The sequence below is a fragment of the Neophocaena asiaeorientalis genome, unplaced genomic scaffold, assembly GCF_003031525.2.
Source record: "Neophocaena asiaeorientalis asiaeorientalis breed wild unplaced genomic scaffold, Neophocaena_asiaeorientalis_V1.1 scaffold77, whole genome shotgun sequence".
Classification (NCBI taxonomy): domain Eukaryota; kingdom Metazoa; phylum Chordata; class Mammalia; order Artiodactyla; family Phocoenidae; genus Neophocaena; species Neophocaena asiaeorientalis.
In genome coordinates, this window is record NW_020174645.1 from 6144301 (window position 1) to 6168448 (window position 24148).

The following is a 24148-nucleotide window of genomic DNA, read 5'->3' on the forward strand; positions in this document are numbered from 1 at the left end:
GACCCCGGCCCCGGCGTGACGTCACCGGCGCGTCTCAGCCAATCGGGCGCCCGCTTCGGCCTCTTAAAGGCGCAGGGGAACCTTTCCGTGTCTGGGCGGACAAAAACGGGGGGCAGGGGTAGGCGGAGGCCACGCCTCCAGGCCCCGCCCCTCGCCACCCCCTTCCCTCCGGGGTGCTGCGGGACTTGGTAACCGGGCGGTGCCACTCTCCAGTGTCTTGGCCTAGGAGAGGCGTTGGCCGAGCGGGCCGTGCCGATCCCGCCCCACGCTCCGGGGAATCGTTCTGCTGCCTCGCCGCAGGCCGGGCGGGCGCTCCACGTGGTGGGTGGGGGTGGCGCTCCTTCCGTCTCCCAGGCCCTGCAGGGCCCGGAACTGTGGCTCTTCACAGATGTTGCTGGGCGCTGTGGGTTTTGTCCCCATTTTGATAAAACTGAGTCGCTGAATACCAAAGGGGTTTTTCTAACGCGAAATCAAGCTTCACTGGACTTCCCTGGTGGCGCAGTGGTTAGAACCCGCCTGCCAATGCAGGGGCACAGGTTCGAGCCCTGGTCTGGGAAGATATCGTATGACGCAGAGCAACCAAGCCCGCGAGCCACAACTACTGAGCCCACGTGCCACAACTACTGAAGCCTGGGCGCCTAGAGCCTGTGCTCTGCAGCAAGAAAAGCCGCTGCTTGCCGCAACTAGAGAAAGCCCGCGCTCAGCAACGAAGACCCAACGAGCAGCCAAAAATTAATTAATTAAGAAAGAAAGATCACTAACGCTTCTCACCTCCACAAAGGTGGAACTTGCCTTTTTAGTCAACCTTACTTAAGGCACTTTCCCGGGGCATCACAACTAGTACGTGACAGAGCCACTAAAACTCAAAATACTGTCATTATTGCTAAGATCTTAAATTTGGAGGGCGAACCAGCCCCTAAACAATTGCAATTCTGAGCCACAGTTGTCTTCTCTGTCAAGTGGGGAATGATTCCTATGTTTCAGAAAGTTATGACAGTTAAGAAATGACTATAAAGTACTTAGCACAGTGCCTAGCAAAGAATGAGCACTGAGTATTAAATGGACTACAGACTGAAGAGACTGAAGCAGCCAGACCAGAGGCACCTAGAAATTGCCAATACTCAACCACTTTTGACTACAGAAACAGCAATTTCATATGGTCCAACCTAAGAGTTGACATTTATAGAAAGCTGTCAAGGGGCTCAATGCCAGCCTGGGGTGGGGGCCACGTAGGGACGGTAGGGGATGACAGGGCAGCAAGAGGGCCAGTGATGTCCCTGGGGCAGGAGCTCCCACTCTAGTCTCAGCGGGGCCTCCGGTGTCCTCTGCTGCTGCTCCTGTGCTCTGCTTTGAAGCCAGTTTCACTTCCAGATTGGGAGGGAGGCTGAGCTCCCTCCCCCGCCTTCCTCCTGACAAGGGCCTCCTACAGGGGTGCGTGTTGGGACAAATGTCTCTTACCAAAGTGGCTGCACTAACTCCTTCCCTGGATGTCTCCACGGAGGGATAGGCCAGATGGACTGGCAGCTGGTGTGAGTTTGAGGGTCTCCCCACTTGCCCAAACCACTGCTCCCAACTCTGGCTGCAAACGTCTGAAAGTCCACCCTTTGAGTTGCCTTCCTTTATTCGAAGACTTTTCTCCTTGGTAAACGCTTAAATGCCCAGCCACATTTGATACAGCGATTCCACCTCTATGATTTTATCCTAAGGCTGTGGGTACAAGGATGGTGAATACAGCATCATTTGTAAAGAGTGGGCATTAGAAACAACATAATGTCTAACAAGAGGGAATTCATTGAATATATTATAGTCCCCAATATAACAAAACACTGCATTTTAAATTATGCAAATGTATATTTATTGACATGGACAGATGTCCATAATATGTTGTTGGGTGGAAAAAGAACTTTTAAAAAGTTAGCCGTGGGGATTCTCTGGCAGTCCAGTGGTTAGGACTCCGCACTTCCACCGCAGGGGGCACGGGTTGGATCCCTGGTTGGGAAACTAGGATCCTGCAAGCCACACAGCACAGCCAAAAAAAAAGTTATCAGTAGCTTGATATAAATTTTTTAAAAATATTTATTTATTTATTTATTTGGCTGAGCCAGGTCTTAGTTGCGGCACGTGGGATATTCGTTGTGGCCCAGGGGATCTTTAGTTGTGCATGCGGGATCTAGTTCCCTGACCGGGGATCGAACCTGGGCCCCCTGCATTGGGAGTGCGGAGCCTTAGCCACTGCACCACCAGGGAAGTCCCCAGTTTTTTAAAATTCATATATTTATGTGTGTATGTCAGAAGTGCACCATAATGTAACACTGGTTATCTCTGGGGGGGGAGGGGTGACTATTTTCTAATTAATTCCCAAAAGAGACAATTATTACTTGTATACCCTTTTTCTTTGCAGGGCACTCTTTATTTCTCTTTGGTTTCTTAACACAAAAGGCATCTATGGGGAAGGATACATACTTTTATTTTTAAAAAAATTTTTTAAGGCCACACTGATCGGCATGTGGGATCTTAATTCCCTGACCAGGGATCGAACCCGCGCCCCCTGCGGTGGAAGCGTGGAGTCTTAACCACTGGATCACCAGGGAAGTCGCAAGGATATATATTAATACTTTAAAATATATATATAAATAAATATCAATTTCCTGGGAGGAGATAAACTCTTAAGGCTGAAGTTGCAAACTGGCAACATATAGGCCATATTCCGTGCACACACATGCTTTGTTTAATCCTCACTATAAATTCCTAAAGATTGTATTAGAAGAGAAGCAAGACTTGAGGAAAAGCAGTTAAAAATTCAGTTAAAAGCAGAGGACCACCAAGAGTGAGATCTGGAGGTTGCTCCAGGCTCACAAATCAGTGGCTAGAAAGAGGTCTCAAGGGCAGTTTTCTGGAAAATATAGAAGAGTTTGCAGATGACTGCCTGCCCCCACTGAGTAGTGAGCAGCAACAGCAAGTGCCCAGGGGGACACGCAGGGCAGTGCCCCAGGGGAGCCAACAACTCCCATTAAGGACAAAGAGCTTCCACACCCGACAAACCATAAGAACAGAGAATCTCATAGGATAACCATTTTCTCCCCCAAAATCAGAAGCAGCACTCCATGGTAATCAAACCAGCAAACAGGCAAATAAGAATTCCCAAATACAGGGAATTCCCTGATGGTCCAGCGGTTAGGACTCTGCACTTTCACTGTCAAGGAGGCGGGTTCAATCCCTGGTTGGGGAACCAAGATCTCGCGAGCTGCACGGTGCAGGAAAAAAAAGTCCCCAATACAAAGTATTACAAACCAGCAAAAGTCAGCAAACAATTAAGGAAAGCCAACACTCTGGAAGAAAGCTACCTGAGAACTAACAAGTGAAAGGATAAAGTTAACAGTACAAACGGAAAACTTTATAATAATTAATAGCCCTAGAAAGAATGTAGAAGATTCTGCACACATTAAGCAACAACCCATTATGAAAAAGAAGCAAATGGAGGTCCTGGAAAATGATGAATACAAAATTATGATTTTTAAAAAATGCCAGGTTGACTAGCAAAATGAATAAGTCTGGAAGACACAGTCATAAACTGAAAGATTAATCTGAGAATTTCTCCTAGAAAACTGCCAAAAGGACAAAGGGAAGTTAAGTGACGTGGAGGATTCTTCCAACAAAAGTTCCAGCAGCTGCCTGATAGTTCCAGAAAGGAAGAAGTAAAAATGAGAGGAAAAATTGGAGAAAGGAAATAATTAAAGCAGCAATAAAAGAAAATTTCCCAGTGCTAAAAAAGCAAACCTTCTGTATGGGTCAGCATAGGCTGATTGTGCTCCAATAAAAAACCACACCCAAATCTCAAAGGCTTAAAACCACTAAGGCGTGCTTCTGATTTAAGCTACCTGTCTATTGGCTACATGTCCATCACAGGGTGGCAGTGCGCTCTGCTGGTCAGAGTCACTCCCAGACTCTGTTGCCCATCACTGTGGCACAGCGAGAGAGAGCTCAACGGGGTCAATTAAATGGTCTGAGCCAGAAGTGATGAGTACTCGCAACTCACCAGCCAGAACTAATCACATGGCCCCACCCAAGCACAAGGGAGGCAGGAAGTACAACCCCATCATAAGGCCAGAAAACAGACAGTCAGAAATATCTGGTGAACAGCACTGATGACCGATGATGACTATACTTTTGGATTTCAAACGTTTCCATAAATGAAATACTCTAGATGACTCTCAAAAGCAGACCTAAAAAGCCATATATTGTTTGACTTGATTTATATGACAACTCGAAAAGGCAAAATGATAGGAACAGAAACCAGATTATTGCCTGCCAGGAGCTGGAGGGGTGGGAACTAACTACAAAGAAGAACAAGGGAACTATTTGGGGTGATGAAAATAGCTCTTGATTATGGTGGTGGTTACATGACTGTATAAGTTTCTCAAAATCCATGGAAGTTGATGCCTGAAAAGGGTGAAGTTTACTTATGTAAATTATACCTCAATAAATCTTGGAGGATACAGGTTCAATCGCCATTTCATGTGTAGTCCATGTTTGAAAGAATTACTGGAGGTTGTTCTCCAGCAAAACAAAAATTCAAGTAAGAGAAAGATATGGGACACAAGAAACAGCTCAGAGCAAAAAAATAAAGTAAAACTTAAAACTGAATTTTTAAAATTATGATTTTTAAAGATTTTTTAAAATAAAATAACGTTTAAAAATTTAAATCATGTTAGATGGCTTATTAAAAAACTCCCTGCAGGGCTTCCCTGGTTGAGAGTCCGCCTGCCGATGCAGGGGACATGGGTTCGTGCCCTGGTCCGGGAAGATCCCACATGCCGCAGAGCGGCTAGGCCCGTGAGCCATGGATCTGGAGCTTCTCTGATTTAATTTCTCCAGATGCTAAACCTCCTGTCTGCAGCAGAAGGGAGAGAGGGACAGTCAGCAGAGACTGTGCAAGATGGGGGTGTGTGCAGGATGCAGAGGGTTCAGGGGTGGAGGTCTGACTATCTCACATACAGACTTTCACCCAAACCCCATTTTCAGTCCCTTGCTTTCTGCAGTCCTGGGGCTTTCTGGGATTCTCGGCGAGGACTGGCCTGCTTCTCTTTGAGATCTACTTCTGCAGCACTTGGGTCTGGTCTTCCTCCACCTCGCAAAGTTCATTTCCATTCCTCCACTCTCCTGTCCACTTTTGTATATGGTGGTTTGGGGCTCCAGATGTTGCCTTGTTTCACTAACTATGGATTTTCTGCTTCTGTATCTGGGTTTCTTGTACTTTGTGGGTGATTCTGGAGGAAAAGAAAGGGATGAACATGCCTTTACAAGAGTAAAAACTAATATCCAAACAAGTTTTTTATTTGCTAACATTTAAAAAATCATGGGACTTCCCTGGTGGTCCAGTGGATAAGACTCTGTGCTCCCAATGCAGGGGACGCAGGTTTGATCCCTGATCAGGGAACTAAGATGCCACATGCCGCATGCCACACGACGCGGACAAAAAAAAAAAAATCATGACACTTCATATAAATGTGAGGGTGTTAGGATTTTCTTGAACTATGAGAAGATCTGACAACACTGGGCTCTTACTATTTCCACATGGTAGAAGCTGGAGCTAAGGAGGGACAATTCCCTTTAGATACAGCTCTCCAGTTTTCCACAGTCCCCACCACTCCCTGTCATCCCAATGAGTTTTGCTATTTACATTACCTGCCTGGTTCCAGTAGGCATTTGAGTTTGAAATCTCTGCTAAACCTTATTATTAGCTCTGTGCCCCTCCGTGGAAAAAAGTTAAGTGGAAACCTTTCCTGCTGTGTCTGTGGGAGAGAGAAGACAGCCACAGGAGAAGGTGAAGGTTACAGAAGGGAGAGGGCACTAGGGATCAGACCGAAGGCGAGGAAATTAAGAAGGTGAGACAGCTCTGGGGACAAAACTTTCACAATCTGGGAATAATTAATACCTACTTCTCTGGGTTATCGTGAGGATTGAGTGAGTTAATATATGTATATGTAAAGAGCTTCAAGAGTGCCTGGCACATAGTAGGTGGTGCTATGTTGGCTATTATTATTTTTGTCTTGTTTTGTTAGGGTATAATTTACACAAATTTCTCTCTTTTGTACAGTTCCACAAATTTTGACAAACATATACCGTCGTGTAATCAGCACGACAATCAAGATGTGGAATAAAAAAATAAAAATAATAATAATAATGATGGGACTTCCCTGGCACAAGTTCGATCCCTGGTCAAGGAACTAAGATCCTGAATGCCATGTGGTGTGACCAAAAAAAAAAAATATATATATATATATGTGGAATAGTTCCCAACACTGTCTCACACACAAACTCCGTCTCACCCCTTTGCGGTCAACCCCTCTCCCCACCCCAGCCCCTGGCAACCACTGCTCTGCTTCTTCCCTATTGTTTTGCCCTTTCCAGAATGTCATATAAATGGAATCATTCAGTAAGCAGCCTTGAGTCTGGTTTCCTTCACTTAGCAAAGCGCATCTGAGATGCTTTACTGTTGCCAAGGGTGTCTGTAGTTTATTCCTTTCTGTTGCTGAGTCTACCTTATGACTGTATCACTATTTATCCACTCACCAGTGGAAGGCCAATTTAGTTGTTTCCAGTTTTTGGTGATTACGAAAACAGGCTTTTGTACATTTTAATTTCTCTTAGGTAAGTACCTAGGACTTGGATGGCCAGATTGTAAGTTTAGGCTTAACTTTATAAGGATCTGCCAAATGATTTTCCAGATGGCGGTACCATTTTACCATCCCACCAGCAGTGGAGGAGAGTTCTCATTGCTCTGCATCGTCCCCAGCACTTGGTATTCTGGTATTTTCAGCTATTCTAGTGGGAGTATAATGGTATCTTGCTGTGGTTTTAATTTGCATTTCCCTAATAATTAATGATGTTCAGCATCTTTCATGTGCTCATTTGCCTTCCGTATATATATTTTCTTAAATTTAATTTTATTTATGTTTGGTTGCATTGGGTCTTCGTTGCAGCACGCACGCTTTCTCTAGTTGTGGCAAGCGGGGGCCGCTCTTCCTTGCAGTGCACATGCTTCTCATCACAGTGGCTTCTCTTGTTGCGGAGCACAGGCTCTAGGCGCACGGGCTTCAGTAGTTGTGGCGTGTGGGCTCAGTAGTTGTGGCTTGCCGGCTTTAGAACTCAGGCTCAGTAGTCGTGGTGCACGGGCTTAGTTGCTCTGTGGCATGTGGGATCTTCCTGGACCAGGGATTGAACCCACGTCCCCTGCACTGGCAGGCAGATTCTTAACCACTGCGCCATCAGGGAAGTCCCCGTATATTTTCTGTGATGAAATGTCTATGCAAATATTTTGCTAGTTTTTTGGGGGGAGGGGTGGGAGCAGGGGGTTTGCTATTTTATTACTGAGTTTTGAGAGTTCTTTATATATTCTAGATACAAGTCCTTTATCAGATAAGCGTTTTGCAAAGATTATCTGCCAGTCCGTGTTTTTTCTTTTTCATTCTCTTAAGTGTCTTTAGCAGAGCATAAGTTTTATATTTTGATGAAATCCAATTTATCAATTCTTTCTTTTATAGTTAGCCCTTTGATATCATGTCTAAAAAAGCTTTGCCTAACCCAAGATCACAAAGATCCTCTCATGTGTTTTCCTCTAGAATTTTTAGAGTGACGTTTTGGTCTATGAGCCATTTGGAGTGAATTTTGCAATAAGATGTAAGGAATGGGCTAAGAGTCATTCCTTTTGCACATGCATGTCCAACTATTCCAGTGTCCATTGTTGAATATTTGCAAAGAAAAAGTGATTTCTTTTTTCTTCTTTTCTTTTCTTTCTTTCTTTTTTTCTTTTTCTTTTTATGGCTGTGCAGCATGTGGGATCTTAGTTACCCGACCAAGGATGGAACCCGTGCCCCTGCAGTGGAAGTGTGGAGCCCTAACCACTGGACCACCAGGGAATTCCTTGCAATGATTATTAACACTATCAGGATTCCTGTTCTGGGGGCAACAAGGGAGCATTCTGACCCCACACAACCTTCAAACCTATCAGCTGGGGCCTGCTGCCGTTCTCTGCCGGCAGAATAATTGGTCTCAGGTCACTTTACCTCCTCTTTCTTCCTGAAATCTCTTGCATAAAACAAACCATGAAAGGGCAGGGGGGGCCTAGCGGTCTGGCAACGTCCCTTTGAAAATAAACAAGTGCAGAAACTGAAAGGCAGCGTCCATCTCTGGGGACTACTTGGAGAAACAGTTTGGGGCCGGTGCATCCGCTGCGCGTGGCTCTCTGACCCCCGCCGGGCGCAGGTCGGATATAGCAAAGCCAAACAGGATCCCCACTGCTTCAGATGAAACCTCTGTGAGGGAGACCCCCGTGCCTTTGCAGGGAGAGGTCAGACTGGTGGGGAGTGACAAGAGTTCCACGGCTCAACAGCTCTGGACAGTTTGCACAGCCATCCTCACACCTCTAGGGAAAATTCAGGCACGGGGGTGAGTGGGGGGGTGAAGAAATAGATGGCTGTGGGTTTGGGATTTTTTCTTTTTTGAGCTTTATTAGGTGTAATTTACATCCCATAAACGTCACCAATTTTAAGTGTACAATTCAACGAGCTTTAATAAGTTGATACAGTTGTGTAATTATTCTCACAATTCAGTTGCCCCAAATCATTCCCTCCTGCCTCTTTGTGGTCAGTCTTTTGCTCCCAGCCCCAAACAACTCAGCCTCTACCTTCTGTTTCCATAGTTTTGCTTTTTCTAGAAATTTCTTATAAATGGGATCTAACAGTTTGTAGTCACAGCGGGATTCCAAGCCAGAATCTAACGAGGAAGGCAGAGAGCCAGGACGGCAGGGACTCCTGCGCCGAGGGCTTTTCCTACCTGCTGTGTCACCTCACGGGCACCATGGTCTCTAACGTCAGTCTTCACATCTGCACAATGAGGCTAACTGGTCCCCCTTCTCATGTTGAAGCCGGGGTGAAATGAGGTCCAATATCTTGCATATTCATAATACTCCATGGAGACTGGAAACAGGCCAAATGCCCATCAGCAGGCGTGTCATGACTCCAATGACATGCAACAATATGGATGAATCTCACAAACACCTTGTTGAGTGAAAGAAGCCAGACACAAAAGAGCACATTCTGGGGCTTCCCTGGTGGCGCAGTGGTTGAGAGTCCGCCTGCCGATGCAGGGGACACGGGTTCGTGCCCCGGTCCCGGAGGATCCCACATGCCGCGGAGCGGCTGAACCCGTGACCCATGGCCGCTGAGCCTGCGCGTCCGGAGCCTGTGCTGTGCTCTGCAATGGGAGAGGCCGCAGGGGTGAGAGGCCCGCGTACCGCAAAAAAAAAAAAAAAAAAGAGCACATTCTGTACGATTCCATGAATAGAAAGTTCAGAAAATGTTAAAGTTTAGAAAACATCTGTGAAGAGAAACGTCGGGTTAGTGATTACCCTTCAAGGGGTAGTGACTAGAAGCGGTAGGAGGGGCCATCCAGGGGGTTAGTAATATTGTTTCTTGATCCAGGTGCTGGTTTTGCAGGTGTACTCAGTGAAAATTCATTGAGCTATGCCCTTTCATATCAATAAAAAATTCAGGAAAGTCTTGCATGGTGCCTGGCACACAGTAGGTAATTATTATCATTAATATCACTATTATTATCATATTCTTTCAGCCACACAGTGTTTCAACAGGAAACTGTGGTCAAGTGCAGGGGTTGGCAGACTTTTTCTGCAAAGGGCCAGGTGGTAAATAGTTTCGACTCTGCAAGCCAATCTCTGTAGCAACTACTCAATTCTGCTGTTGTATCATGAAAGCAGTCGGGGACAATATGTAAGTGAATGAGCATGGCTGTGTGCCAATAAAACTTTATTTACAAAAACAGCTGGCAGGCCGGATCTGCTGACCCCTGGTCTAGTGGAAGACAGGCTGGGTTCCAAAGCCTTCTTCACTGAGTCCCTGCAGGACCTTTGTTCAGTCACTTCCCTGGCCTCAGTTTTCTTATCTGTATAATGGGGAGGCTGATCCCTGCTCTAAACTATTATCCAGGGTGACAAGGAGGTCAAATGAGCTCATGACTGAGAGAGCCCCGAGGGAGAAAAGCAGGATTTAAGAGTCTCTTGACATTCTTTGATGCAAAGCAGATTGTTATCTCTGGCCAAGTCTAAAGGGATCAAGCCACTGACTCCAAGTCATCCAGTGCATCCACGGGCACCAGTGTACCCAGCGGTACCCCAGAAGGAGACAGGATCCACGGGCCTGGCACCACATCTGGTCCTTGCCTTCCAGAGGCCTTTCCCCCCCAGAGCCTATGGAGGGAGAGCAATGGTAAAGGAGAGAGGCTGGAAAAATGAGTCCCCAGTGAGCTGTTCCTCTGAGACCCGGGCCTGAAGTTCCTTGCTTGGGCGTGTCTTATAGAGCAGCCAGTGCCTGCAGCGGGGATGTGTTGTCAAATCTCCAGCCCTTCGCTCAAGCCTTTCCCTCGACCAGGAATGTCTTCCCTTCTGCCTGTTTCCTGGTGGGCTTCTAGTCATCCCACAAGGCACCACTCAGGCTCTGGATCACAGGGGGCGAGCTTGGTGGATAACTCCAGTGTCAATCATTTGGGGGAGAGGTGAGTCTTCAGGGAGCAAAGTGTAACTCAGAGCGCAAGCCCAAAGCAGCTGGGAGTGGGCGATTATGCCTGTCCCGGTGCTTCATTTGCTAGCAGCTGGGTTTCTGGAGTCTAGATGTGCCTGAGGATAATAACTACAATGGTAATAACAACAGCAGCTAACACTGAGATTTACTATGTGCCAGGGCTTGTCCCGAGCACTTTACATGTACTTATTAATTTACATGTATTAATCCTCACAGCAACCTGAGTAGGCACAATTATTCTTTCCATTTTACAGATGAGGAAGCTGGGGCCTAGATAGGTTAAGATACTTACCTGAGGTCACACAGCTCTGAAGTGCTGGAGTTCTGAGGATTCTAGAAGGGGCTGCTTCAGAAGTCCAAAACAGGTCCATGTTAGTCTCTGCTTATTTCCTTGTTTGTCATCAGCTGTGAAACTTCCGAGTTCTTCTCATATGGGAGCATTGAAAGGGCAAAGTTTGGAGGAAAGAGACACTCCCTCCAAGAAAATGACACCCAGTCAGGAGTCAGAGCTACCATCTTAGCAACCATCCCTCTTTCTGGATTTGTCCAGGAGACTCTCCAAGCCCTTGGGTAGAGGGGTGGGGGCTCAGGTGGGGAAAGGCCCAGTGAAAACTGACCTAAACTATCATGGGCATTTATTGGCTCACAAAATAGAAAAGTTCAGGAGGAAGGCTGGCTTCAGGGCTGGCTGGGTCCCAGTGCTCAAATGCTGCTCTCAGGAGGCTCACACTCACCATCTTTCAACACTCTCCTGTGTTGGCTTCATTCTCAGGCAGGCTTCTCCCCACCTTGGAGCGAAGGTGGCCCCAGCGGCTCCATTTAACAACTCCAGCCAACACTCTAGCAGAACTCTTTCCCAACAGTTCCCACAAAAATCCCAGGGCTGACTCTCATTGGGCCACTTTAGGTCATGTGATCATCCTTGACCCAACTGCTGTTGCCAGGGGGAGGGGCCTGGGTCACTTGGCCAGACTTGGGACTGAGAGTGGGTGAGGGAGACCCCTACTGGAAGAAGGGAATGCAACTGGCAAAGACAACCAGTGTCTACTATGATCCTCTGGAGGAAAATATGCATTCCTCACCAGACAGGTGTGGGGGGTAGACTTGGTCTTCAGGGATTACAATCCCTCCTCAGCTCAACCATGGACTTCTATGACACTTATCTTGGTCCAGTCTTGGACCTGGACTAGAGCTTTCTCTGCCTGCCTCCTCCCCAACCTGTCCCCACCCTACCTGGCTGCAGCGCTGACTGCCTTCATGTCACCTGTGGGCACACGGGCCCTCTTGCCAACTCCTGACCTCCTGCTTGACCTACTGTCCAGTTCCATAGCTGCCCTGCCCCCACCTCCAGCCTGGCTTTTTCCAATCCATGCCATTCACTAGCAACACTGCCCCCAGTCTAGCAGAGCCCTGGCTCAGAAACCTCCAACCACTCCTTAGCGTCCACAAGGAAAAATGAGCTTCTTAGCTCCATGCCTGGATTTCCTCACCATCCTAGGAGCCTCCCTGATCCCTGCCATCAAAATGCACCTCCCCCCCCAATTCCAAACTGTGCTGGGCATCCTAATGCACCAGCTTAACTGCCTAGAGAGAAAGGGTCAAGTTTGAGTCACTGCTGCCCAGGGCCCAGTACACAGATGGTGCTCAACGAAGGCCTGTAAAGCCTAAATTTCCCGCCCTTGGGCACAACTGCTCCTTGAGGGAGATGAGAAGTCAGACACCTCCACAGAGACAGACAGGGAGCTGAGACAGAGAAGGTAAAGCTGAATGCCTGAGACAGAGACCCAGGGGGGCAGAGACAAGAGTGGCAGAGAGAAGGGGGGAGATCCAGAGAGACAAGTCTGGAAGGAAGGGACCTTCATCCAGAGACTGAGACTCAGGGAACAGAGCACAGGAGCAGAGAGTGAAAGTGTGCCCGCTAAGGTACTTTTTTTTGTTGTTAAGCAAACAAGGCCCCTATAATTTGTGTTTTGTCAGGCTGAACTTTCTGTATCAGTTTATTTTGCTGAGCAACCAATCCCGGTAAAAACACTGGAACATGTTAAAAAGGAATGGGGTGGGGAAGAGAGTCAGACAAAACAAAAAGGAGAGAACATTTGCCCACAGGTCGGTCAACGGTCAACATGGGTGACTTAGCACAGGCCTCCACTAGAACAATCGTCCCACCCCCAGGGCCCGGTTTCAGGTGCGAGAGTTGGAAGAGGAGAGACTGCACAGAGAAGAAAGGAAAAAGTCCACTGGGGGAGGGAGTCTGAGCTGAGTGGGAGAAAGGGCCTGAGTTGCTGGGGGTGGGCAGTGGGGTGCGGGAGAAGGGCCCTGGGGCAGCTCTGCCTCCAGCCTGACCACGAGTTAAGACAAGTCAAGACAAAGCCGCTTGTGAACTGACACCTCAGAGTCCCTGCCATGGGCCAGAGCCTCCCAAAGTCAGGGACGCAGCAAACTTGTGTCCTGGGCCAGGATCCAGGCTGGTGGGCCAAGCGTGGCTGTAATCTACACCGGGGCTCTGACTCGGCAAGAGGCTGTCTGCATAAGATGGCAAACAACACCCGCCCACAGCATCCAGCTGGTGCTTAATGATGGCAGCTATCACGACCGACCACGGGAGGCGGAGGCCACAGTGCCTGTGTGCAAGCTGTGTACAAAGTCAGGGCCACGTGGCCGTGTAGGAGACGCCAGCCGGTGGGGGACCTTCTCACCATCCACTGGATCATGATGCTACAAAAATCGCATCGTGTTCATGATTTGAGTTTTTATTTTCTGAAATGGAACCACTGTACATTGTACAAACCATATCTACTGATGGAATAAATAAGTGAAAAATTATACTGCTGTACAACACACCAAAAAAAAAATCTTAAGAAAAAAAAATTAGGTAACAGTGAAAAAAGGTCTTTATACCTCTAAGCAGGTCCTTGGCTGATAACGAACATTCCAAACCATGACATCGTTGGTAATGGGAGGTCACCACCCTTTGAGTCGGTCTACCGCCTTCGGGTTATGGGGGTAAGTGCCAGCACTCTGTGGAATGTGTAGCTGCAGCATCCCCAACTTCAAGTTTTTCGGGGAGTAAGTTTGCCCCGGGAGCCCTTTAGGCCGCGGGGCCTGGTGTCCGCGGAAGGCATTCGCTTAGGACCCCCGCCTCTGGCTCGCCGGCTGAAAGGTCTTAGATTCTGTGGTGGGACTGGGGGCGAGGGGTGGGGAACGGCGGCTGAGGAGCGAGCCGCGTCGGGGAAGGAAGCACGTCTGGATTTTTGCAGTCTCATCATCCCGCGTGGAAGGCCTTCCCGGCCGGCGTGGATGGAGTGCAGGGCCACTGGCGCTCTGCCTGGCATGGCCGTGGAGGGGCCCCGTCGGTCCCGACCCCCGGCCCATTCCTACCTTCAGGCACTTCAGAGAAAAACTAATGACAGCCTCGTATCCTGGGTGTCCTCTTCGTTCATCCTTAACCGTGTCCACTCCCCTTGCCTGTCGAGAGGACCCTGCTGTTTCCACGGATGCGTGTGTGATTCTCCTTCAGCTGTCTTGCTTGTAACCTCTCGTTTCCCAAAAAAGAAGAGGAAATAAATATCCAAATTCATCTTTCATCCAAATGGAGTTTTGCTGCAAAGGAAAAAGTTAACTCTAACTCTATAGGGTCTGGAGGTAAAGCCGCCTTGAGATACGCTGAGAGGTAACGCAGGACACAGTTCTCCGCAGAACTGCCTGCCTGAGGGGTGAAATTGATAAGGATTTTTTTTTTTAAGACAGAAACCTTTCGGCATCGCTAACTTCAACATTAAGATTTTCAAAGTTCGTTTTTTTTTTTCTTCCCTTGTTTCAGGAGACATTTTTGCATGAGGTATTTGAAATTCAGGAACATTTTGATTCTTCTTGAAGTGCAGGAAATAGATTGGCTCCCTTAAAAAACAAATAAGAGCCTCACCCTCAGACACTCTTAGAAAATGGAATCTGGCAGACACTCCCCATGGTGGTCAGGAGAGAGATCCACATGGGAACAAGGTGGTACCTGAATATGCACCAATTAGCCAAAACAAAAACAAACAAACAAACAGAAAAAAAGAATAAAACCACCAACAAACCCCCCTCCCTCCCCGCCATACAACTCAAAGGGAGTTGGAACTCCAGTGCAGTAAAGAAAGCTCAGGAAAAGGGTTAAGGTCTGAGGAGTCCGTGTAGGAATTAAGAGCAAACCAGGCCTCAGAACCAAACAATTAGGCAGTTTGTCCAAGGGGCGGGGGTGGGGGGGGGCATCTCCATTTTAGTGAGATGAAGCTGTCCCAGTGCAGGCAGGGGATGGAGGCAGGGGAGGGACCCGGCTGCCCCTTTCTGGAGGAGTGCAAAGCTCTCCAGGTCCTCGGTGCCTCGTTTCTGGCCTTCGAGGTCCAACCCTCAAGGCCCGCTCCCCCGTGGCAGCGTCTGGGAGCGTCGGCGCATCCGGGAATGAGACACGATCCAACTATTGGCTCTGGGAGTCGGAACCGTATGTAGAAGCAAGCGGATGGATTTTGGATTTTGGCCGACTGCAACCTCGCCTCCTCTGCAGGTGGGGACGGGTGGAGCTGGGGGGGAGGGCGGCAAGCAGAGGGCAGCAGGTGACTGTGGATTTGAAATCCAAGCAACATCCTATGAGAGAAAGTTCAGCACCAGCTATTCCTCCCTTCTGCTCCCAGCCTCCTCTGCCCCTTTATCGTCTTAAGGAGACAACCCTGCAGTCAGCGGCAGAAGCCAGTCCGTCCTCGGAGTTGCGGGAGGACGCGGTGTGGTGGCGGCAGAGGGAGAAGTGCCAGACAATCGAAGGGCTCTGTGGAAGCCCTTGGGGATGGTGCCCAGACATCGGAGACTCCTCGGACCCTGGAGGCCGGTGCTGTCCCCAACTGGGGCTCAGGGTGTGTCCCTCAGCCCCCTGGACCGGGAAGTCAGGCTGCCGGGGAGGTCCTGCTCTTCTGCAGCCTCGGGCTCTCCTTGTCCCTGCCTGGTCCGCTCCAGCTGAAGTCCTGGGGCAGGGAGGAGAGAGATGTGAGGACCAGGGCAATGGCTGCCTGAACTGAACCAAGAGGGCACTTGCAAGGGGAGATGCAAAACAACCAGGAAAACATGCCAGAGGTCACCTCAAGGGCACAAGGCACAAAAAAAGAAAGTGGAAGGAATCAGTTGAACAGTGAAAAGCCCCGATGAAAAAGTGAATTCCTGATCGGTACCACCCTCAGATAGCTTACATCCTTATATAGAGAAGTGGAAAAAAAAAAAAAAATACAGCAGCAACACAAATGTAATCTTGGCTTCAGAGACAGTGTGCAGACGCTCCTGAGCTGTCGACCCCGCCTTCCCCAGGACAGTCACTTCAAGATTCGAGTGTTTTGCTTCACAGCAAGAAGTTCTTCAGTGTCTGAGAAGTTACGCCATTCTAGGTTTTCTTGGATTTGCACTTGGTAAACTTGAAAAGTTAGTAGTTCCCTTCGCACCCAACAGGGATCCGCTCGGGTGAGGTTGTTCTAGAATTAGGCCCGCTGATGCATCTCCCGTGAGAAGTGGATCAGAGAACTGAACTCGGTGTCTACATCTCCTCGGAGTTTTGTTGCGACGCCTCCAGTTTCATCTTTTTGGAGGGTGGCACTCCTTCCAGATCCTTGGGGGAAGAAGAAGAAAAGAGAAACACAGGTTGAGACCCCAGGAAAGCGACTCAGGTCAGCCGGGAGGTTGCAGATCAGCCCAGGAAGGACCCAAGGGCGGGTGTCCGCGGTTCTGACCCTGTGACCCTTTCGTGGACTTAAAAAGGTTCATGGACCCACGGGGAGCCTCACACCCAAGCTGCTCCTGTGTCCGCCAAGCCCATGTCACTCATGTCTTCCAATCTCTCATTAGCTGCAGGGTAATTATATCCGCAGTTTCAGGTTTACCTCTGCAAGCTCGAAGCCTAGACCAACCTGGCCGTGTTTACAACTGCTCATCCAGGGCTCAGTTAACAACTGCTCAGCCAGGGCTCAGCACAGGTGCCCGGCCCGGGGCAGACACTCAGCACTGTGGAATGTACACAAGTCTGTTATTCTGGGGGAAGGGTCCACAGTTGCCACCAAATTCCCAAGAAGTCCCAGGACTCAAAAAAAAGAAAGTTCAGGGCTTCCCTGGTGGCACAGTGGTTGAGAGTCCACCTGCCGATGCAGGGGATGTGGGTTCATGCCCCGGTCCAGGAGGATCCCACAGGCCATGGAGCGGCTGGGCTCGTGAGCCATGACCGCTGAGCCTGCGCGTCTGGAGCCTGTGCTCCGCAACGGAAGAGGCCACAACAGTGAGAGTCCCGTGTACCGCAAAAAAAAAAAAAAAAGTTCAACGCTCACTCGTCTGCCTCTCCCTCGACCTTCTCACGCCACCATCCCAGGCAGCTCCAACCTGACCCACCACCTGAATCCAGCTCCTGACTTCGCCCATCCTAACCGGTGCTCCCACAGCTGGCGACAGCACCACTGTCTGCCTGGGATACAGTGGACCCTGGAGCCCTCCCTCCTCTCCATGCCCGCACGCCCAACTCCAACTCCAGAGACCCTCGGCCCACCCCCTCTGCCCTCTGCCTGCCACCCTGTCCACACCTGAGCCTCCAACCCTCATCTGGCTGGTGCAGCAGCCGCTCCACGGCCGCCCTACCCGGCCTTGAGCAGAGCCCAAGAGAGCTTCTTAAAGTAGCGATCCTACATAGACTGCTGTCCCACTGGCCTCAGAACAGAAGCCCAGCTCCTCGCCAGGCAGAGGCGGCCTCCCGCTCTCCCCTCCGTCCCGCCCTCCTCGTCCAGCCTCCCCTTCCGCTCCTCAGGACGGCTCCTGTCTCCGGGCCTGTGCACCCTCGGTCCCCTCTGCCTAGAAAGCCTGCCCTCGCCTCCCTAACTTCTCAGCCCTCCACGGCCCCCCGCTTACGCCGTCCAGGGGGGCACTCTGCTCCTCTTAAGCATCTCCTCACCGACCCGCTCCCGTCCTCCTGCGGCATGAACCGTGGCCCACCTGTGTCTGCTGTCTCCCGGCTGTGTCTCGCCGCCCCCCCCACCCGCCGAACCCATCGTGAGCCCCGCGAGGGCTGGGGGACCATGTCTGCTGGCTCACCCGGGCTACCTCGTACCCAGCTTACTGCCTGACACACAGTGGGTACCCAATAAATGTGAAACAGAGAGAGCCCTGGGCCTTGATGTAGGATGTGTATGAGTTTCTTGAGGAAAACCCTGAGAGCAGGTACGGCAGGGAGGCACCCCTCCCTTTTCCTTATGAAAGTGCTAAAAGCTCGTGCCTTCTGGGGAAGGTGGATCCCGTTCAGGTGAAGTGTCTGCAGAGCACTTGCATGGGGGGCGCGGTGGGGGACAGTATGTGAGTTTGGGAGTGGACTCCGGAGACAGGACAACTGTCCTGCGTAAGGGAGAGGGCAGGAGGGAAGGGCTGAGAAAGGGGACGGGGAGGCTTTTATCTTTTTTAAACAGGAATGGCTGAACACCAATGCCAAGCTGTTTGCTTTAGTGCGGCGCACCCTTCGCCTTGCTCACAAACCTCGCAGCTCTGGAGACAGGTGGCATGTCTATGTGAGCAGGAAAACGGCAGAAGAGATCCCATTTCAGGTCTGGGTCCCCGGAAATGGGAGTGGGGGAGGCATGTTAGAATGGAAGACCCCTGGACTTTTCAGATGTCAGTGGAAAGCATTACATGCCCCCAGGGTGTGGATCAAGGTTTCAAGCTATCTTTCCTCCACTGAGTTCAAGAGGCCAGGAGACCCCAGCTGCTTCTTGGTTTTACCAGCTCTATCTACATGAGGCTTTGACTTGTATCGTAGTTTTAATCAAATGGGCTCGTGCTATGCTCGAGGCTCTGTCTTGTGTTTTTCGTTTCACATTGTGAGAATATTTCTTTGTTCTCTATCTGTACCTGGGTCAACACACTCTTTTTAACAGCTGCATAGCAGGCTGTTTTATCCATGACCCCAGATTTATTTAAGCCTTCCAATACACTTAGGTTGTGGCCGATTTTCTGCCACTGCAAAGACATCTTTCATCAACACCACCTCTGGGTCTCTGGGCCTTTGGAAGGGTGTTCTATAGGCTGAAAGGGGGCTGCAGATCCAAGGGTATGGAGACGTGAAAATCTGAGAGGCACTCTCCTTTGCAGAAGGCCTGGTTGAAGGCTCCCCAGAGTACAGACAGACAGAAGTATAGACTTCTTTCTGCTACTTGTCAATTTCTCCCCAGGTATGAAAATACTCAGCAAGGTGGCAACAGTTTTATTAGTTGAAGTTTTGATACCTGAGTCCTCAGACCTCTTAGATAAGCACAGAGGGCTGATGGTAAAAGACAGTTCCGTGATCCCATTTTAGCAGCTGGAGATACTGAGGCTCATGTGTGCCAAGTGAAGGATCTGGGATTCGAACCCGGGACATTTCCTCCTGTCCACAAAGCCACCTGAGTCTGCACTGTCTGATTCAGACCAGATTGTGGCAAACGGTGATGACCCAGAAAGGGGTCCGAGCAGGGGGAGTGTTGTCAGCCGTGAAATTCCAAAGGATGATTCATCGGGCATTTAGGATTTTGAAGTCTTATCTTCCCAGCTCTAAGGGAAGTTGACTTTGGGTCACTGAGACCGGGCAGTGCTTTTGTGGACCCGAATAAACAAAGTGGTGAGGCTGGGGCTGGGATAAAGAACGCACCCCAAGGGCCAGACCCGTGTGTCTCCTCCTTCCCCATGGGCCCCAGTGACCAGCTCAGACACAGAAGGATGCTCACACATCCTGCTCAATGAATACCAGACAGTTCCAATCGTCCAAAGAGCAAACAACGAAACAGAACAGCAAAACGCCTTTTGACGTACCCCCGACACCCCAGCGGGCTCCTGGCCGATCTGGCTGCCCCTCTGAGACCTCGACCGAGGTACCTGAGAGATTGTGGATGTCTCTGCGGCCAGACCCACATCTCCAGATGGCTGCCGCTCTACTTGCTCTGAACTGTTCATCGAGTTTTCCATTGAAGACTGTGAATTCTGCTCGTCAGAAGCATCTGAGGGAAAAAGCAAGACGACAGAAGCTGTTTTCAGACACGGGAGATGCGGAGCCAGATGGACCAACTACTAAAAATACCTGGAATTGGGTAGTTTTGTGGCCAGGCGGTCTGTCAGGACGGCAAGGAGGCTGGGGGGCTTGGGAAGTGTCTTGCTTATTCTTAGGGATCTCATTTTAAGCAGCCAGGCCCCACTCTAGCCCTGTGGCCTCTGACCCTTCCCCTTGTACACCTATTACCTACCAAATGCCCTGAGAGGCCCCCTAAAGGATGCTACAGGATGCTTTGTGCTGCGTGCACCTGGCGCCCTCTGGTGGACACAGCACGCTCCAACCAACATGGCTGCTGACTCCTCCCTCTTCCTTTAGGGAGCCTGCCTTCTCCAGCTGGGGAATCCACACAGGTAACTTGCCCCTTTGTAAACATTTCTCTTCATAATATGGATATTTTTCGGATTGTCATTGCAAGAAACAGAAAATACAGAAAAAAATTAAATCACCAACTATCTTGTCATCCACAGCTACCACGCCACTAACATTTTAGAGGATTTAGAGGACCCATCTTTCCAGATGTTTTCTCCCTACATGCATACAGTTCTACACTCTCCCCAGCTAGGGATCTCATAGTATTTTGGAAGACTTTCTCCAAAATACATGTCCTCAAAAATTCCGTAAATACAAGAGCCTCCAAAATGGCCGCACAGCATTCCATCAAGCAATCACTTATTTAATGAGTCCCGTTTCGCCAGTCGTTTGAGCTGTTTCTCGTGCATTGGTCTCCCTGCTCCCCCCACCATGTTCCTTCAGCAGAAGGAAGGTGCAGGCCTTAGCGGGCTGTGTGAGGTGATGCGGCTTTGGAAGAAGGGGGAACGGCCGGCGTACCTGAAGCTTATTTGGGGCACAGAGCGCAGGGAGGGAGCAGCCACATCACGCCCAGGGCTCAGCTCTGCTTGCATTCAAGACACCAACGACATATGTCACCCTAATGTGTAAAAAGTGCGCTAAAATACTCAAGAACGCCTTACTTTCTGGGGTTTCTGAGGCAGAGGCATAACAAAGGGGAAAAAAAATTCCAGGCTTAAGTTCTAAAGCAGGCAAGCAATATGGGGAAATGGGGGAAAGCAGGCAGCACTCCAGGGCTTGAGGACAGCAGGGCACACAGGGCTGGGGACAGGGCAGGAAGGAGCTGCAGCCCTCCTCCCAAGGAGGCTGACCCTCAGCCCGTCCATCCCAGGGGAGCCCAGGGGAGCTTCGGTTAACACACGCTCTCACTTCCCCTAAACCAGCAGTCCTGATCGCTCAGGGCAGTGCCAGGAAACCTGACACTCCGCCAGGGTCTGAGCTGGGTTCTCCTGCCACCATGGGGAGGGTCAGGGGTCCACCTCACTGAGGCCCCTGGGCTACACCTACAAGCTGGTGTCTGGGGAGGGGGACACAGGGTCTAGAAACCGGCCTGGGTTCTAATACTGCCTCTGCCACTTGTTCCTGGGTCTCAGATCCCTCACCCTCCGTAAAGTCAAGGTTGACAGTAGCCGCCCCGTTGGGCCGCTGTGAGGATTAAATGGAAAGACAGAAGTATCCAAGCAGCAAAATAATCCCAGGTGGGAGTAAATGAGGGATTATCTAGGGCAGAGAAACAAACTCCCCATAAACCTGACATATCTTTGATATTTTTAGTTTTACCTTTAAAATCCATGTAACAGCAGTTCCTCAAAAATTTAAAAATAGAATTCCTGTACGACTCAGCAATTCCACTTGTAGGATAGACCCACAAGAACTGAAAACAGGTCCTCAAACTGACACCTGTACACAAATACTCACAGCGACACTATTCACGACGGCCAAAAGGTGGAAACGGCCCAAATGTCAATTAACGGAAGAACGGATAAACAAAATGTGGTCCATCCACACAATGGAATATTATTCAGCCATAAAAAGGAATGAAGCACTGACACAGGCTACAATGTGGATGAACCTTGAAAACATGACGCTGAATGAAAGAAGTCCGCCAAAAGTCACATATTCCATGACTCCCTTTATATATATGAAATGTCCAGATAATGTTTCTGTCTCTGTCCACAGAGATGGAAACCAGGTTGGTGGTTGCTAGGGACTGGGGGGAATGGGGAGTGACAGCCAAAAGATACAGGGTTTCCTTTTAGAGTGATGAGCACAGTTTGGAACCAGACAGAGGTGATGACTGCACAGCATTAAAATGTGCTAAATGGTACTGAACTGCTCACTTTAAAATGCTTCCTTTTATGCTACGGGAATTTCATCTCAATTTAAAAAAAAGAAAATATCCATGTTAACCTTATATTCTAGTTCATAATATATGTTTGCTTTAACAAACCTTTGCAGTTATGGTCCTCCTTCTCTGTGACTACAGATCCTTTTCTGCCCTACCCGGTGGGCTTTGCAGAGTGGAGAGGAAGGTAAGGGCCCCGTTGCAGGCTTAGAAATCATGAAGGTGGCCGGTCACCCAGAAAGGCACACTAATCCCTTGACCGGCCCAAGAGCGCAGTGGGAACTTGCCTTAGAGCTGGCGGAGCGTTCCAGGCCTCGCTGCAGCGGCCTGATTCTCTTAACCCAACAGCACTGGAACCAGCTCAGGGGAAATTATTTTCCGAGGGCCTAAATTTAGTCCAGGGAGTTTGGACATTATGTCATTCCCTGAACTCACTCAGCAGTAAACAAGTTCAAAGCAAGGTCAACAGCTGGCGACCAAACCGCCCTGTCCCGCAGGCAGTAGGCCCCAACCTGGGAAGGCCCGAGGGTCCGCCTCTTGTCCTTCCCGCAGGAGCTCGGCAGCCCCGGGCTGTGGGCAGGCAGGCCTGACCGCCAGTGCGGTCCCGCCTGGTCAAAGCTGGGCAACTGTGCCGGCCCAGAGGCCTGGCCCGGCCAGGAGGGACCCCGGTGTGGCTCCCACCTGCACCTGTGATGGGGCGTGGGGCTGTGGGTGGTAGGGAGAGGTTATGGAAGCACCGACCCCAGACGTAATTCCGCTGCTGAGCTCTACTGGACCCTTTAGGGCAAAGCAGCCGCACACCCCAAACATGGGAGAAACGAGGCTATGGCCAGAAAGTAAGAAGCCACTGGGACTTCCTGGCGGTCCAGTGGTTAAGACTCCCAATGCAAAAACAAACAAGCAAACAAACCCAGCAAGCAAGAAGCCAGGAGTGGTCCGCACCTGGCCCCGCAGGCCCCGCCCCCAGCTCCCCCAGGAACGCTCCGCCCTCCCGCTGCCCCACCCCCGCGAGCCCCGCCTCCTTTCCAGCCTCCTGAGGAGAGGCAACTTTTATTGGTCTCATCTTATGAACAAGGAAGCAGGAAGGCACGCAGGAGGTGATGCCGCTGGCCTGAGGCCACTCGGCCAGCAAGGGTCGGCTCAGATGTGACGAGCTGTCCTGTGTCCATGGCCCCGTCCCAGCACCTCCCCCCCGCCAGGCCTGGGCGGGGGGGCCCCATGGGAACGAGAGGGGATGCCCACGTGCTGTACACGGGAGAAGGCGGCGCCAAAGTCCCTGGGACAGAGTTCTCAACTGGGGACGATTCTGTCCCCTGCTCCCCCAGGGGACATTTGGCCCCATCTAGAAACATTTTTGGTGTCATGACTGGGGGTGGGGCATGCTACTGGCATCTAGCGACAGAGGTGCTTCTTAATACCCCGCCACGCACAGGACTCCCCACAGCAAAGACTCATCCGGCCTCACATGCCCACAGTGCCCAGGCTGAAAGGCCCTGCTCTGCCGTTCCGCCCACCGGCTCGCTGGAGGACGACCCCGCAGGGCCTACAGAGGGCGTGCCCTTCGTCTCCACAGCCCCCTTCCAGCGCCGCGTCCTGCACACCCACTCACACCTGAGCAAAGAAGCAAAGAGGCGTGCACACAAGACTCCCTCCAGCACTGTCGGTGTAGGAAAAAGACAGAAACAACCCAAATGACCACCAACGCGGGGACTATTTAAATAAATCATGGCACATTCACGTCATTCAATGATAGGCTGGTAAAGAAAATAAGACAAATCCGTGTGTCCTAACGTGGAATTATCTCCATGGTGATGGCTAAGTGAAAGCGTTCTAAAGAGAAAGGTTATCATCTTATACAGATGCTTCTAGGGGCAGACTATCTCTGGAAGGCTACAAAACAGACTCAGCAGTGGTCCGCCCTGAGGAGGGGGACGACCCTGGAGAGCTGGGGGCGCACTTCAGTCTGCATCCTAATTCATGGTTGTTTCCCCTGTGTAGGGTTACCTGCACCCCCTTCACAGAGGTGCTCCTGGCACATGGGCATCTTCCCCCGCAGGTCCCCAGGCACTGCCCTGCAGTCCCTTCTGCCTGGGTTGCTCAGTTCCCTCCTATCTCTGCTCATCCTTTAAGACTAAGTCAGACAGCACCTCCTCTGGGAAGCCTTCCAGGCTCCCTTTCCTTACTGCATCTCACTGTGAGCTCAAAAGCCCCCTTAGGGGCCAGGCAGTGCCATGAATGAGACAAATATTTAATTCCGACACAAATAAGCTTTGTAAAGAAAATCTAAAG

The 24148-nt window shown here is 50.3% G+C and overlaps 1 protein-coding gene across 1 annotated transcript in view; it reads right to left on the reverse strand.

Annotated features, from left to right (window-relative positions):
• Positions 1–13324: 13324 nt before the first annotated feature.
• Positions 13325–24148, reverse strand: part of BCL7A (BAF chromatin remodeling complex subunit BCL7A) — a 41685-nt gene continuing 30861 nt past the window's right edge. The window contains exons 8-9 of the mRNA XM_024758469.1: positions 19428–19612; positions 13325–16221 (exon numbers count right to left, since the gene is read on the reverse strand). Coding sequence (XP_024614237.1) covers positions 16150–16221; positions 19428–19612 — 257 coding nt within the window. The 3' untranslated portion in view covers positions 13325–16149. The remainder of the gene's footprint in view (positions 16222–19427; positions 19613–24148) is intronic.